Source organism: Puma concolor, chromosome A3 (assembly GCF_028749965.1).
Source record: "Puma concolor isolate L17-30 chromosome A3, mPumCon1.1.hap2, whole genome shotgun sequence".
NCBI classification, from domain to species: Eukaryota; Metazoa; Chordata; class Mammalia; order Carnivora; family Felidae; genus Puma; species Puma concolor.
The window spans coordinates 19,109,630-19,127,843 of record NC_141669.1 but is presented as its reverse complement, the minus strand read 5'-3'; the positions used below and the strand labels follow the sequence as shown (position 1 = coordinate 19,127,843).

General features: G+C 33.9%; 1 protein-coding gene across 5 annotated transcripts in view; it reads left to right on the top strand.

The window, feature by feature from the left end:
• Window positions 1–18,214, top strand: part of ATAD2B (ATPase family AAA domain containing 2B) — a 166,930-nt gene that overhangs the window by 107,178 nt on the left and 41,538 nt on the right. For all 5 annotated transcript variants that reach the window (XM_086700107.1, XM_086700106.1, XM_086700105.1 and 2 more), the window contains 2 exons: window positions 1,105–1,291; window positions 12,228–12,413. In XM_086700107.1, the coding sequence (XP_086556233.1) occupies window positions 1,105–1,291; window positions 12,228–12,413 (373 nt within the window). The remainder of the gene's footprint in view (window positions 1–1,104; window positions 1,292–12,227; window positions 12,414–18,214) is intronic.

The following is an 18,214-nucleotide window of genomic DNA, read 5'->3' as shown; positions in this document are numbered from 1 at the left end:
CTATGTGTTTCATAGAATTGCTAAGAAAATTAAAACTATGTGAAGTACTTATTACTGAAACAGGTTTAACTGTTCTAAAATTGGGTCTAGCACACTTTACCAAATAGCATGGAGCCTGCTTGGGATTCTCTCTCCCCCTTTCTCACTTGCTCTTCTTATCTCTCTCTCAAAATAAATAAATAAACATTAAAAAAAGAAAGGATCTTCTTTCCTTCTTTATTTTGGTTATTGATGGTGTTATTATGTTTTGATTTTTCTGTTTCTGTTTTCTGACTTGTTACTTTTGGTAGATTCTGACAGTTATTAATTAGTTGATTCTCTTGGATTTTTTTAGTGCATAATCGTATCCTTTACAAGTAACAGTGTTTTCCTGATTTCTTTCTATTCCAGTTTTTATTTGCTTTATTCTTACTGCATTGCTTAAAATTTCCTATGTTATCTATAATGATAGATAAACTTGTTTCATTCATCATTTTAATGGGGTTGTGGAATCTTGAGAGTGTAAGTTCAGCTTGGTTTAATACATTTTCCTAAATTTGCTTTCTCTATTGTAGGTCTTCAGATGTCATGTATTAGGGTGTGGACATTTAGTTTGTATTGGCCCCAAACCAAAATTTGCTGCCACTGAAAAAATCCTACATTTATTTTCTATCTTAAAAATTGCGGTAAAATATACATTAAATTTACCATTTTAACCATTTAAAAAAAAAGTCCTACATTTTGGGTAATCTTCAGATATACCTACTTCTTTGTTGAAATGGGATTCTTAACATTTGATCTTGAATAATTAATAGCTATGTCTCCTTAGTGTCTGAAGTGTTTTCCAAGTAATATATATGGTATGATAGAATGAATACCCAGGTATTATTACTTTGTTTTAGAATGAGTTTTTATACTTTTACATCATGGTTATTAAAATTGTCAGGGAGATCAACATTTTAAAATGATAATTAATGAAAAAATTATTCACTGTACTTGAAGTAAAAGAAAAAATTCTATTAATTTGGAGTTACATATTTAGTGTAAATATTTTACCTAATATTTCATACTGATCTTCAGAGTGTATCATTTTGAAATAATTATCATGTCTTATATGTATTCCAGGTCACCATATCATCAGCCAACCTCTTACAGGCCAAGATTATTGCTGTCTGGAGAAAGAGGCTCAGGTCAAACTTCTCACCTTGCTCCAGCACTTTTGCACACTCTAGAAAAATTCTCTGTGCACAGACTAGATCTCCCAGCACTTTATTCAGTTAGTGCCAAAACACCTGAAGAATCATGTGCACAGGTAGGTTTGTACCATATCAGAGTACTTCCAACTTTCTTAATTGTTTATATCTCTATATCTCAGTAGTGTTTATAAAGTCTTTTCAAAGAACAGTAATGCGAATATTAACTCTTTTTTGGTTACTCATTAGCATTCTAATATTAAGGCCAGGGATCCTTTTGATGTATAACATGTTTAAAAGTGAGCTTATTGTTTTCCCCATATTTCATTCTTTTCTGAAATTTTAATATCCTGTTTCTTATATTAAAGTTTTATTAAGCATTATAGAAAGGAAGCTTCTTTTGCCTTCTTCTGACCCTCTTTTCAACGCTGTGGTTTCAGAGTCTTTCTAGATTTCAGTGTGTACTTAGAGCCTTACTGTATGTAGTTGGGGAAAATTAACACAAAAATGATAGCAGTTTAAAAATTATATATATTTCTATCAGTAGTCAAGTGTGTGTGATATTTGACTTTTAACTACTTTGTGCTGGTTTGTGAAGTGCAGAGTTCTAGTGGGGTGTTCGTGTAACTATGAATTTATTATAAGTGTACCATGTTGGAACAAGTTAGGGGAATGCCACTTTCAACTCTGATATTTAGCCTACTTTTAGAGATTACATGACCAGAGTAGTAACACTTAAGAGCATTGTGCATAATTATGTTGTGTTTTTGAGTACATTTTATAACTATTTAATACATACACATATACTACCTAATTGAAAACCATTCTGTATCTTGTAGAAAGAAAACATATATATATATGTGTGTATATATTTCATGGTCCACAGCATTGATTTCATTTCTCTTTTACTTACAGTTGTCTGGGTATCAGCATCCTAGCATCATTCACTACTTAGAAAGCTCTATTTAAAAGTTTTTTTCCCCCCAAAACCCATGGCTTAAATAAAAACTGTATACAATAATTTGCTACAAATTTTGTACATTTAACTCATCCTGGCTGGGAGCGTTTTCCAATAATGTTGATTTATATGTTTGTTCATATTTTTCCTTTTTAGTGAAACAAAATTATTGCAGTTTGTATGCAAGTTAAGAGAATTACCCAGTACCATTAAAAATAAATCCAGCGGAGAGAGAATCTAAACAGACACTAAGTGTGGAAGGAGAAATTGAGTATCAAAAAGCACTAAATCCAGATAGTTTCATGGGTGAATTCTTTTAATCTTAAAGGATAAGATCATTTTGATGCTAAACTGAAATATAGAGGAAAACAGACTAATTTCACTTAGGCAATGGTGGTAAAGTAAATATTACAAACGGATTCTAGTAGCACATCAGAAGTGTAATATGCCATTATTAAGGCATGCAAAATTGATTCAGTTAGACATTGAGAGATAAAAATATTGGAACAGACATTGAAGTTATAAATATTTGCCTGTGATATGATTGTATATTTGGAGACTTTTTAGGACTTACTGAAAAATTATTAGGGACAATAAGAGAATTCTGCAAGGTGGACACCTTTCAAAGTTAATATTATAAAATAAGTAGTTTTCTTTTATACACCCAGTAACAAGTTAGAAATTTAATGGAAAAAATGGTCCTTATTAAAATAGCAACTAATTTTACCTAGAAATTAAATAATTAATTTGCAGTGTCTAAAAGAAGAAAAAACAAAAAAACACACCTTGTTTTTAATTACTATAGTTCAAAGTATGGATTCAAGTCAAATTGCAAATTGATTAAAATATTAGCTACTTGGCTTATTGGTTGTGGCCTTGGACAAATTGCTTAACTTCTTTGAGACTTAATTTTCTTATCTATGAAACAAAGGTAATGATACTGCATAAGGTGGTTGTGACTACTAAAATCAGTTCATCCAATAGGTTTGGTATATAGTAAGTACCCTGTAGCTCTTTTTAAATTTTTTTTTTCAACGTTTTTTATTTATTTTTTTTGGGACAGAGAGAGACAGAGCATGAACGGGGGAGGGGCAGAGAGAGAGGGAGACACAGAATCGGAAACAGGCTCCAGGCTCCGAGCCATCAGCCCAGAGCCCGACGCGGGGCTCGAACTCCCGGACCGCGAGATCGTGACCTGGCTGAAGTCGGACGCTTAACCGACTGCGCCACCCAGGCGCCCCAGTACCCTGTAGCTCTTAACTGTCATTATATTTATCACTGCTACTGCAGCTTCCTTACACAGCTGAGGGCTGGTAAGACTCAAAATTGAAAAGCTGTGAGTTCTTTTCTAAATTAATGTATAAATTAAGTTCAGGCTCAAGTATAATATTCCCAAAATTTAAGAGGAAAAGTTAAAAAAAAGTGCTTTGCGTTTCTTCTAAAATGAATTCTTCAGAAAATGAATATGAGCATAGCAAGGAGAGTTCTGGAGGAAAAAGTATAATGAAAGGAGCTCTACCAGATTTTTAAAGGTGTTACAGAATGTAGTAATAAAGAATATGTAATGGTGCAGGAATGGACAAAGTAATAGAAGAGAGAATTAACCCTTAGGCCTACATAGAATGAGAATTTAGTATCTGATGATGATTAGCATATGATGATGGTAAATGATGATGATGACGACGACATTTGATATCATACAACAGATGGATTATTTAATAAATGGTCTTAGAAAACTGACTCAATGAGGGGAAAAAGAAAAAAACAAAACTGAATTTCTACTTTTTATTGTAGCCCCAACATAAATTCTACATTGTTAATGGAAATGTAAAAGGGGAATTCACAAGGTCAATATGTTTATTATCTTGAGTATGAGAAAGTAGTCTCTAAGCAGTGAACACAACCAGAAAACATAAAGATAAGAACAAATTTGACTTTATAAAATTTTTAATTATACGTGGCAGAAATAATTGTTTTTGTAAAATTAATAGACACAACCTGGCGAAAAAGTATGTGTGTAACACACATGTCCAGGATAGGTTCTGAAATATAAAAAAATATGTTAAAATCAGTAAGAAGAAAGAATGACACCCTAATATAAAAACTGGTGAAATAGCATGCCATTTATAGGAAGAAAACAATAGAAAAAGCAACCAATAAAAGTTTGAAAAGATTCTTAGCCTTACAGCTGAAGAAAATGCAAATTAAAGCAACACGAATTTGGGCGTGCTTTAGAAGGGGCGCCTGGGTGGCTCCGTCGGTTGAGCATCCGACTTTGGCTCACAGTCTGTGAGTCTGAGCCCCATGTTGGGCTCTGTGCTGACAGATCGGAGACTGAAGCCTGCTTTGGATTCTGTGTCTCCCTCTCTCTCTGCCCCTCCCCTGCTCATGCTCTGTCTCTTTCTGTCTCAAAAAGAAATAAAAACATTTAAAAAAAATGTTTTTTAAAAAGGCAACACGATACTATTTTGAAGCAACTGTCTGGTTTGTAAAAATAAAAAGCTTGATGATGCCTGATGATTTTAGAGTCATTGACACCATTTAAAAAAATTTTAAGAACATATTCCTTTTGTTCCAGGAATTTTACATTAAGGAATTTTTCCTAAAGATGTATTAGATCTAATAGTCACTGCTGAATGTACAAGGACATTTATCACAGCATTGTATGGAATTCCCAAACTAAATAAGACCAACAAACTAAATGTCCTTTAATGATGGATGGGCTGTGATAAATTATGGTATATCCTTACATATTATGAGGTCATTAACAAGAATGAGGTAAATTTACATAAGGCTGATATGGAGAGATGAAAGAGATATTTGTGAAAAAAGCAAGTCATAAATTGGTCTATTAAAATAGAATCTTTGTGTAAAAAACCTTAAAAATGTATATTCATGCTTTTATATATAAATCGTGTGCAAGAATATCCTAAAAAACTGTTAATAATCATTGCTTTGGCTTTGGGGAAGGAATTTAGAGAATTGGGAAATGAATAAAACTTTTTCATTTTAGGTTACACTCTGTTGTACAGTTTAGATTTCTTTCTTTGACATGTGTATTTGACAGTATGGAGCAAACTGAAGAAAATCACTCTGAAAGAGGAACATTTTCAAAGTGAGACGGTATTCTGTGTATAGCTGTTCTTTATGGCTAATACATGTATATACATGTTCATAAATCCATTATTGAGTATTAGGTGAGGAGATACTTAGGATCCATTGTAGTAAATCATATGTTGGTATTACTGAGATCCTAGGATATTTTTTTTTGTATTCTACTGGGCATCACTGGGCCAAATTTGAATTCTAACTGTATACTTTTTGGTCTCTTACTCAGTTCCTGGCTTTTACTTTTTTGTTGTGTTCTTGGAGAGGGTAGAGAGAGATGTCCCTTGGCAGTGTAAAGGAAGAAAAACTTAACATTTATTATTTTGGTTGTATTACACTGCATTTAGTACATCAAGAAGTCTTCTGTTCCTTGCTTTTGCCTACAAGATTGTGGGTTAGAAGTAATGCTTATTCTTGAGTGACCACACCTGGGTGTCTAGTCTGCTCAGGACTGAGTCAGAATTTTGTAGCTATGGTAGCTGAAGCTCGGACTTCTGAACATTGGCCAGAGACCAGATAAACTGTCTTGATTAATCCCTGATTATTTGTATCTTAAGTGCATTTTTAAAGTTATTTTAAATCGTAAATATATTACTGTCGCTCCCCCAGATTTATTTATTAAATGTTTATTTTTTATAATTTTTTTTTGTTTTTTTACATTTATTCATCTTTTGAGAGATAGAGACAGTACGAGTGGGGGAAGGACTAAGAGAGAGGGAGCCACAGAATCCAAAGCAAGCTCCAGGCTCTCATCTGTCAGCACAGAGCCCAACACGGGGCTTGAACTCACAAACAGTGAGATCTTGACCTGAGCTAAAGTTGGATACTTAACTGACTGAGCCACCCAGGCGCCCCAAATGTTTATTTTTATTTAAGAGGAAGAGAGAAAGAGAGAGGGGGAGAGAGCAAGAAGGACAAGGATCCAAAGCAAGATTCTGTGCTGACAGCAGAGAGCCCGATGTGGGGCTCAAACCTACAAACCCATGAGATCATGACCTGAGCTGAAATTGGATGCTTAACCAACTGGGCCACCCGGGTGCCCCCTAAAAAATTATTTAAAAGGAGACTATTATGTAATAAAACTGAGGAATTTTTTCTTACCTTTTTTTATTTTAAGTTTATTTATTTATTTTGAGAGAGAGAGTGAGAGCAAGCATGTGCACGAGTTGGGGAGGGGCAGAAAGAGGGGGCAGAGAAAATCCCAAGCAGACTTCTCACTGTCAGTGCAGAGCCCCGATGTGGGGCTCAAACCCACAAACTGTGAGATTGTGACCTGAACCGAAATCCAGAGTCTGACACTTAACTGACTGAGCCACCAAGGCACCCCAAGAGTTTTTTCTTAATTTGTGGATCTGTAACTGGGTAGAAGAAGGCATAAAAGTCCTAGGTAAGAGAGCATACTAGTCAGGTGCTAAAATGTTGGAAAGAGGTGGTGGGTATTAAGTAGGGTGGACAATTCTTATGATGAGCACTGGGTGTTGTATGTAAGTGATGAACCACTGAATTCTGCTCCTGAAACCAATATTGCACAGTATGTTAACTAAAATTTAAATAAAAATTTGAAGAAAAAACAAAACAAAAATAAAAATGCTGGAAAGAATAAAAGCCTCTTCTTTCTATTCCTCTGTTCTGTATTCCCTTTCTTTTGCCTTACTTCTCTTGAGAGCTAGTCTTCCTATAGGCAGGATTTTCTCAAAATAGATGTGGTTTCGTCTGTGGCACATTATTCTTCTGTGTTTTTCTCTTTTCTCTAGTCTCTAAGATACTTAATATAAATTAAATTGGATTATTTAATAGTGTGATACAAACATGAAAAGTAATCTTAAAGGAAAGAAGTCTTCAATTACTTTTAAAGGGCTGTATTTATATATATGATAAGATGGGAAAGGGGAAGAGCCCAGTTTATAGTTCTTTATACATTTTTAATTGTCTTTTCTTTAAAACAAATCCACATACAAGCATATATATATTAATCCTTCTTTTCTCCTTCATATTGTCTCAGCTGATGATGAATATTACAAAGTGTGTGAAAATGGTAGAGGAATTCGTGTCTACTATAGGGTTTTATCATTGTTTCTTAAGATTTAGTGGCTATAAGCCTCTTCTGGGAGTGCTTGTTAAAATTTCTTATTCCCTGGCTCTACACTCAGAAATTCTGATTCTTGAAATTTGGGGTGAGCCCCAGGAATATGTGCTTTAAACCTGAATCCAGGTGTTACTATTCTAGGTCTTTAGAGATCAGTCACACTTGGAGATTTAGTACTTTGGGTGATAACTGGACACTAGACATTTATTACTGAAAACAATTGCCAGAATTCATAAAGTGGTTTTGTCTGTCTGTGTGTATGTCTGTATCTGTCTATCTGTCTGCCTGTCTATGTATGTATGTATGTATGTATGTATGTATGTATCTATCTATCTGTCTATCTATCTATCTATGTTACTGAGTATTTTATAGTCTCTCAAAAGCTCTGGAAGGAGAATGGAAAAGCCTGGGGTAGCCTGGAAGATTTATGGTTGTTGAGTAAAATTCACAAGTAGTTACTGAGACCTAAAACAAAGCTGGAGATGTTAGTAACTGTAGTAAAAGACTTACCTGTATTAACACTCTAGAAAACCAAAGAACAGCTATGATTCCCTTTTTCTGACATCTTCAAATGTATTATTTATATTATTTCTACTGTTGATTTAGGAAATCAGAATTGATAAGTGTATTTTCTTTTTCATTAATGATTGAATTGATAAATTTATATATTGTGTGCCACAAGCTTTGGAGTTTGGATATTATATGTTGTTACAAATAATTTAGTCAATAAGGTCTTTTTTTTTTTTTTTTTTTTTTTGGTGAAAATTGCAATATTTTTCTTTTCCCAGAAAGAAATTGTATTTGGAAATGTTCAAGGAAAATCCTTTTTGGTTAAGTAGCAGGAAGGAATTAACATACTTACCTATGTGTATTCTTTGGATGCTCTTGTGTTTATGCATAAGGGTTTCTGGATTTCTCCATAGCATTCTGTGTATACTTTGGGTACTCTTGGTTTGTGCACATGGGTTTCTGTGTTTTACCATAGCAACAACCTTTTTTTTTTTCTTAAGTTGTAAAAAAGTTAAATTATCCTGGTCCAGAGTTTGTCATATCACATTTACTGAAATTCTTAAAATTTTTAGGCAATGAAAATAACAGAAAAAGAATTTGGGTGACTTAATTTTCATAAAATGTTGCTTTATATTACAATCATCGATCAGAAAGTCTAGTATAGTTATGTTTTATAATAGGCTGATTTGTATGCTTAAAGAAATTCAGCACTTTATTTCTTGCATCCTGATTCTAGACGTTGCCTCCTTTTCACAGAGATGCTCGATAAATCTTAGGTGAATAGAATATAAATGGAGTAAAGTGATGGATATGACATGAAGTTATTAGTATTGCAGATATATTATTAATATTTATGATAGTATGGTCTAAGGAATTAAATACTTATTTTAATAGTGTATATTAATAGTACTTTTTAATTTTTATAAAAATCAAGAATATTTTAGCCCCCAAGATTTTTCTTTTCTCTCTCTTTTACAATGTTAGCACATTCCTAGTACTACAACATGACCAAGACAAATTCTGGAAGTTTATTGATGACAGAATTGTTTCTCTCTTTCTTATAGAGCTTCTTTTAGGAAAGTGAAAGCTGCGCTGGCATGAGCTTTCTGCTTCATTTACATTTGTGTTTAAAATTACTCCAGTTTTCAGTTTCTCAAGAAAATGGCTTGTTATGGGCTGTATAGACTTAATTTTTAAAGTACAGTAAAATTTCATGCACCACATACTTTAATTTGCTGGCTAAAATACTGACTTGAAAGTTTAGCTTTTGAGATGATAAGAACTTTTATAAATATAGGTTCAGTTTATATAATTAGTGCTGCTTTGTGTGGATACTTTTAACTTCAGTGGCCTGATTTTTTTCTTTCATATCTTTAATATTCATAGGAAGTAGTTTGTACTTTTTTTTTTTTTTTTAATAAACCTTTAAAACAGTTACACAAGGGACCATGATGTCTGGGGCAGGAAGAAGCCAGAAGGAAGTAAAATATATTGTTTAAAGAATCAAAATGAACAGTTCACATACACTGGTGTTTGTTCATTTTATTTGTGCAAGAGTGCTGGTCATGTCAGAGGTGTTTTGAACGGTTGGTTCAGTAATTTGGCCTACTGTCTTTTTTTCTCTATAACAGTTTTTCTGTTTTCTACTACACCTTGCACATCCACCAATCCAAGACACCCTATAGGTGAGTATTTTTCTAGTTATCAAATGGCATCACTTGTTCCCAAGACAGTTGCCGCTTCACTAAAACTAGGCTTTATTTTTCTACTCTGAATCTGGTTAATTGATTTCAGGGAGTGTATGTTATTCCACAACTTTAAAAGTTACCAGCAAACTGCTGAAGAGCTACTTTTACATTATGGAAAAATCACAATATGATTAAACTTTTTTTCTGAATTTTAAAATACTGTTTTTAGACCATTCTTTTTGAATTTTCATTACAAAAACTGGAGAATTAGAATTAGAACCAGGTTGGCTATATATTTAAAGAAATTATGAAAGTTTAAATGTTCTGAGATCACATGGAGTAAGGAATTAAAAATAAAACTTGTTTTAGTAGTGATTTTAAATTTTTCTAGAAATTACAGATATTTTTCCTGTAAAGGCTTAGGAAAAAAATTCTGAAAATAGCCCCTGGCTATTAATATTGCATGTAGTCAGATTAATTGTAAAATTAGGTAATTATACATTCATGGATAAGCCTAAGCCTTTTTATTTTTCTATATTTGTCTTAGACTTTTTTCTTTCTTGTTTTCCCCCTTTAGGTTTTCAAGTATAATTTTTTAAACTTTCACTGATAAAGATACTTTCCTAAAGTCTTTAGAGATAAGATCAATAGAATATCCTGTTCATTCTGTTGTTTTGGGGAGAATTGAATGAAAAGAGGAAAGAAATAGAAAAAAAAAACAACAACAACCCTCAACTCTTTCAGAGCTGGTGATGCTTATGTTTCTAGTTCAGCCTTGCAAATGAGTTAAAACACCTATAGTCCTGCATTATTTAATTTCTGGCTCTATAAAGTTTTTATCACTTAACCTTCTGTTGCTTTGCCCTTACTCTTTGATACTTATTAGCAACTAGATGTTCTCAACAACTATTTCTAGAAAACCTAACCTACAAGTACTAGAATGAGAGGCTACATTTTGTTTTTTTTTAAAGGCATGTTTTCTCATCTCTCCTTGGGCATGTGGTAAACTTGCATGGCTGAATTAGGTGGTTAGTTTTGTGAGGTTTCTCAGTAAGTTTTATAAGCTCATTAGTGTTTTTCATGTAATCACCATTCTCTCCCTGCTGACTCTCCCTAGTTTTACTAGCACAGAGTGGGAATTGGAAAGACAAAAGGCATCGGTTATTGTCCTCCACATACCATCCCTGATTTGGGTGGCATGTAGCAATTTTTTTCTTTTTGGGGGGGTGGAAATTAAATGCCTCACTTGCCTTTGTGCTCCTGTGTGGTTCCTTCCTTTTGCCAATATTTATGCTTGTTTTTCTCTTATGAATCTTCTACAAGAACTTTGGAAAACAATAATCCTTGGATTTTCAAGATCCAGGATAAGAGGGTGCGTGTTTGCAGAAAAGGTCAAAATTTGAGAGTCCTGGAGTTGTACTGTACAACTGTTCTGGATTGGTGGATATGCAAATATTAAAGGAAGGGAAGGAGCAAATATTACTTTTGATGTGAGTGATCATAACATCTACATTTCCAATTTGGGGGAAATTTTTTATTTGAGCATCTTCCATCTGGTTTATTAAATTGGCAATACATTTTATTTTACACAGAATGTTTAAAGCTTTATAAAATGTAGCATTTGAAAAATTCATGCAAGTGATAGGCTTATTCATTAAAGAAAAATAATCATTTTGATTCTCAGGAACATTTCTAATAATCCTAATCATTTTAAATACTAGATCATTATTTCTTGATCTTGCACATTATACAGGTTAATTGAAACATGTTTAAAGGGAAGTAGTAGAGAATTTTAGAAATGGAATTCTGAAATAAATTGAAGGAAGATTTTTACATTTATTCTTTCATTTGTTAGAAGTATTGAAGAGATGCCATATCATCCCACAAGAATTTGTTGATGGGCCATTGAGCTATTGTTGACATCTTTGTAAAGGGCAATACTTCTGCTTGGCAACTTACTAATAGCCAACCCGGTCCTTATTGGCATGTGTTGGCAGAGTGTGACTGAAGCTATGGTTAGGATTCTTTTTTAACACCTGAGGAAACTTTATTTTGTATTTTCTGACGATGGGAGTGTCTCAGAGCTTTTTGCTAATTTATTTATTGCTCTTTAGTGATGTGAGGGTATTTTGTGACTGCTCTATGGAGGATTGAATTAAGGTGATAGGAGGTAAACAAGTGGTTCAGTAGGTAGTTCATAATCTTAAGCTCTAGGGTGATGCATCGTGGTGAAAATATTTAATCCATATATTTAGTGATTTTAGGGAATGTGCACAAACACGGAAACTATTTCTTTTCTTCTTTGTGCTTACTGATCTCATTCTGACGTGGGTGACATGTTGGTGCATGTTTATCTCTTTATTTGCAGCATATTTTATAATGGTGTTTTGCTTTGTTATCTTTACATGATAGATAAGTGGAACAATTTGATACCTTTATATTATTAATAAGTACTGAATAGAAATAATAAAATGGCAAAAAAAAAAAACCCTTCTTTTTTTAGGTGGAGCAAGGGTAGATAGAAGCTATATGTGAGGCTTATGCATCACATCTTGAACAGCTTAAATATTTGAGCTGAGAATAATTACAGTTACAGGCCTGACACATTTCATGTATTTGGGGGTTACTAAGTAAACTTTAGAATAGTATCAATTTGAACATTCTTTTCAGTTTGAATTTTTAATGCCAGTTCTTTCCTTGATTAGATTTTTCGTGAAGCTCGAAGAACAGTACCTAGTATTGTTTACATGCCTCACATTGGTGACTGGTGGGAAGCTGTCAGTGAAACTGTGAGAGCAACTTTTCTGACATTGCTACAAGATATACCATCATTTTCACCTATATTTTTATTGTCTACCTCTGAAACCATGTACAGTGAACTGCCTGAAGAGGTAAGTGATTAAATATTTATCTTACTGTTTTAAAATAGTTGATCTTGTAAATTGTACACATTTAAATTTATTTAATAAATTTACTTATTTAACAAAATAAATACTGTTTAGGTTCATGCCTTGTTATACCACTTGTTAGCACTGTGACTTAAGCAAGTTAGCTAATGATTGAAGTTTCATTTTCTTTTTTGATATAACAGTGATAAATTTGTCACTGTTGCTGTGAAGACAGAGATAAATCATGTTTGTCCCAGAGCCCGACATATGTGTGGTATGTACTCAGAAGGCCTAGGCTCTATCACAGTCGGTTCCATTACAATTAGCCTTCTCGTCCTTACCGTCTGGTAGATAATTTGGTGGGATTTGACCTTTCAGGTGGTAGCATCATGGTAATTTGACTATTACTACTAGTGTGCATATTTTTAAAATCTGATATGTAGTTTTTGAGTTCAAAGCCGACTCATATTTAATATATTAGAATCAAAGGTAAAATCACATTTGTTTCAGAAAAAAATAGTAGTCAACTCATGTGACTAAAATTGATATTTAAAAAATTGTGTTTTTAACACCCTGTGCTTACTAGGTCTTGAAATTATCACCTTTAGAAATGCTTAGAAATATTTTGCCCAGGTGACACAGTTTATAGAAAAGATTTTGCATGTTTTAAATGCTATAATGTAAATCTTGATTATGCAGAATTTTATGATTAAGATATCTGTTAACTGATATCTTCTGTTTAGCACTTGTTAGCTGTCTTGTTAAAGTTGACTTGTACACGTACTGATTTTTGTAAGAAAAGTATATTAAATGTAGTATAATTCATTTTTGGTTATTCATAATCTGATATTAGTTAAGACCATTAATTCCATTAATTATAATTTTTTTTTTTTTGTCATGGGGCCAATAAAGTTTACTAGAATGCTATGTGTAGTAAGAGTCAGAAAACACAACTTGTACTGACTTACTCTATAAGTCTTTTGATTTGGGGTAAATATTTGGACCCAGAATAGCCTCAGTTTCCTCATCTATAAAATGTGGATGGTAAGAGGCTTGTTGGTGTGACATAGTATATGTGAACTTATTTTGGAAACCAGAGTTATAAAATATTTGGTATTATGAAGTAGGAATGTACTTGAAATTGATTTAAATGGATTAAACCTGGACATAACCTAGGAGCCACTTTTAAAAATTAGATCCTCACTGTCAAGTAGTTTTATTACAATTTTATGAGAGAGGAAGATAATTGGGGTGCCTGGGTGGCTCAGTTGGTTAAGGGTCGGACTTTGGCTCAGGTCATGATCTTGCAGCTCATGAGTTCAAACCCTGGGTCAGGCTGTGTGCTGACAGCCTGGAGCCTGGAGCCTGCTTCAGATTCTTTGTCTCCCTCTCTCTCTGCCTCTCCCTTGCTTGTGTTCTGTCTCTTTCTTTCTCTCTCAAAAATGAATAAATATTTTTAGGAAAAAAAAAGAAAATTTGGGTAATTAAGGCTTCTGGTTAGGAATATATAATTAACTGATGTTTTCCTTACATTGTTTGAAAAATTTGTAAATAAAAGTATTATGAACCCAGTTTCTTGATATAGCAATTTTGCCTACTCCTGTTGTCTATTCACATGCTATTTTACTGTTGGTTGTTGGTTTTTTGTTTTTTTTTTTAAGTTTAGTATATAGTGATTTCTACACCCATTGTGGGGCTCGAACTCATTACCCTGAGATCAAGAGTTGCGTGCTCGTTAACTGAGCCAGCCAGGTATCCATCCCGCTGTTGGTAGTTTTTTTAAGGCTAACATTAGATCATACAAATCTGCTGTGTTGTTATATTGTCATATTTTTAATGGATCAAATTTATTCATTATTTGTATGCCAGTAACCTTAATTAGTAGCTAAAATATTAGAGATTTACTAGCGTTGAATCATGAAATGTCAGTTCTTTTTCCTCCCTTTGTTTTCTGTATTCTTTACTCTTACTAATCAAGTAGCTACTAAATCTGTCATCACATTTGTGGGGTGAAGATTATGAAAATTCTCTTGGATTACTCATTACATAACATGTTTTATACATACTGTTCTTAGGAAATCCTTCTCTGCCTCCAAGCCTTTCATTTATTGATTTATTTTTTAAGGTTTATTTATTTATTTTGAGAGAGAGAGAGAGAGAGAGAGAGAGAGCGCACATGAGCAGGGGAGGGACAGAGAGAGAGAGGGAGAGAGAATCCCAAGCAGCTTCTGCACGGTCTGCATGGAGCCCGATGCAGGGCTCGAACTCACAAACCATGAGATCATGACCTGAGCCAAAACCAAGAGTTGGACGTTTAACCAACTGAGCCACGCAGGTACCCCCAAGCCTTTCATTTAAATTTCAGCTTTACCATTAGAATTCTTGCTTTGTTTAGGTCACAAACTGAGATAGTAGTGAATAATACTTAGCACATATTGATAAATATTTGGGGAATGAATGAAAAACATGGAGAGTTGCACAGTAAGTAACTGTAGGTTAGCAAAGTGCCAGATCTATAGAAGAGATGAAGTAGACAGAAAACCAAGTGATTCTAAAAGAAAGAAACGGCCAATTACTAAAGTCCATTTAAGACAGTACAGTAGATAATTTTTTTTAATGATTTTGTTTTTTTTTTTTTTTTAATTTTTTTTTTTCAACGTTTATTTATTTTTCGGACAGAGAGAGACAGAGCATGAACGGGTGAGGGGCAGAGAGAGAGGGAGACACAGAATCGGAATCAGGCTCCAGGCTCTGAGCCATCAGCCCAGAGCCTGACGCGGGGCTCGAACTCACGGACCGCAAGATCGTGACCTGGCTGAAGTCGGACGCTTAACCGACTGCGCCACCCAGGCGCCCCTGATTTTGTTTTTTTAAAGTAATCTCTGCACCCAACGTGGGGCTCGAACTTACAACCCCAAGATCAGGAGTCGCATGCTCTACAGACTGAGCCAGCCAGGTGCTCCAATACAGTGGATAATTTAAAATAAAAGTGAAATGTAAATTTTAACCTATCAAATAGGCAAATATAAAAAACAGTTAAATAAATCTCTCCAGGGCAGTCCAGGTAATAGACTTAAATGTGTACATACATGTTGGCTCAGCAGTACCATTTATGAGTAATTATCCAAAGAGTTGTTCATGGACTAACACAAAGATACTGTGCAGACCACACAAAAAATACAAGAATATTTATTATAGCCTTTCGTCATAGATTGGAAACTATCTAAATGTCCTATTGTAGGGGATTGGTTACGTTGTAGTAGATTTCTTCCATGAAATAATGTAATATTGATGTAAACAATGATGTCATGGGGTGCCTGGCTGGCTCAGTCAGTATAGTGTGTGACTCTTGATCACAGGGGTGTGAGTTCAAGCCCCACGTTGGATGTAGAGATTACGTAAAAATAAAATCTTAAAAAAAAAAAAAAATGTGAAAAGATGTTGTGAATACATTGTTAAAAAAATACAGTAACCAGTATAGTATTATGCTATACATATAACCATATAGTATTATATGTCAAGTTATTTGCATACGTATATAACTATTAATAAGTGTAAATAGTAATTATTTCTGGGTATTAAGATTATAGCAATTTTCATTTATCTCTATTTTCTGAATTGTTATTCTCAGAAAATAAACTCATTCAGAGGTGAAAAGGAAAGGTTCTATACTCAGTTTTTAAAATAGAACAAAACCAAAAAAGAATTAGTTACCATAGGGGTAATGTTTTATTCGGAATATAACTTTCTTTCTCTCCGACAAAATAACAATCTCATCTTTTAGAGCTCTTTAACAGTCTCTTGTAGATGTTTCTTTGTATGTATATCTCCCCTAATCCAGTAGTCCCCAAAGTAAGTTTGTACTCAAGTCAGTACATTGGAATATTGAAAAAAAATTAGAACTTTTACTCATTTTTAGTCTTCATATTATCTTAAGTATTTTATATATATGTTTTATAATAGAAATAGTAATATCAGTGGAATAGTATATTTAAATAAATATACATATACTGGAATGAGTATTTTAAAATTTTTTACTGATGAGGTGTTTGATCAAAAAAAAAAAGGACTTTTGTGGGCCCCATAAGACTTTCAGGGAGTTGTCACATTCCTCTTTTTTCCAACTGCATACCTGCTTGAATATGGGTTTTCTTCATGTACTTCAATCAAAACAACATATTGTAACATTAAATACGGAAACAGAAATGAGAATCCTGTTGTCTCTCATTAAGCTAGACATTAAAGAGATTTGAGGAAATGTAAAACAATGCCACTTTTCTCACTAAATTTTATTTTATATTTATTATATTTTATAATTCAGAAAAACACATTTTTCAAGAGAATGTATTTTTTGTTTTCCTTAAAAAAGTTTTTTTTAATGTTTATTTCATTTGGGGGAGGAGGGGCAGAGAGAGAGGGAGACAGAATCTGAAACTGGCTTCAGGCTCCAAGTTGTCAGCACAGAGCCTGACATGGGACTCGAACTGACCAATCGTGAGATCATGCATGACCTGAGATGAAGTCAGCTGCTCAACTGACTGAGCCACCCAGATGCCCCTTTTCTTTTTTCATTTTTTAATGTTTGTTTATTAGAGACGCAGAGCGTGAGTGGGGGAGGGGCAGAGAGGGAGGGAGACACAGACTCCGAAGCTGTCAGCAGAGTCCCATGTAGGTCTCGAACTTACAGACCCATGATCTAAGACCTATAGATCATGACCTAAGCCAAAGTCAGACACTTAACTGACTGAGCCACCCAGGTGCCCCAAGAGAATGTGTTTTGTTTTTGTTTTTTTTGTTTTTTAAATTTATTTTCAGTGTCATGTAATTGGTTTTTAAGTGTATACATAATTTGGAATGCTCTTGGTTTTAATTTTCACACATAATTATTGACAGATGTAAACCACATACACAGAAGCTCTTTTGGATTCCTGAATAGTTTTTAAGAGTTTAATAGGTCCTGAGACTAAAATGTTTGAGAACCTCTGACCCTAGACCACAAGCTCTTTGAGAAGAGGGGATTGTGTTACCGGCCTTCACTTTTCCACTTCTTGACACATTGGAATTACCTACTAAATGTTTGTTGCATAAAAAATAGGAATTTGCCACTAAATCACCACGTTGGTTTTAACTCCTGCTTAGCCTGATTTCTTTTATTGCAAAATTCTAATGTAAGTAAATTTACTTTTGTGGACCTTGTAGACTCTGAGGATAGTTGGAGAATGTTAGTTGAGATACATGGGAATAGCAAGTTATTTCTCTTCATTCAGGAGAATTAGAAAAAAGAATTGAGGATTGAGCATAGGAAAGGGATTTTTATTTTTTTTTGTGATTGGTGAATTTATTTTATTTTATTTAAATATTTTTTGTGTGTTTTATATTTATTTTTTTATTTTATTGTCAAATTGGCTAACATACAGTGTGTACAGTATGTTCTTGGTTTTGGGGGTAGATTCCCGTGATTCATCACTTACATACGACACCCAGTGCTCATCCCAACAAGTGCCCTCCTCAATGCCCATCACCCATTTTCCCCTCTCCTCTGCTCCCCTCCTCCATCCACCCTCAGTTTGTTCTCTGTATTTAGGAGTCTCTCATGGTTTGCCTCTCTCCCTCTCTCTTTGTAACTATTTTTTTCCCCTTTCCCCTCCCCCATGGTCTTCTGTTAAGTTTCTCAAGATCCACATAGGAGTGAAAACATACGGTATCTGTCTTTCTGTGCCTGACTTATTTCACTTAGCATACTACCCTTCAGTTCCATCCACGTTGCTGCAAGATTTCATTCTTTCTCATTGCCAAGTAGTATT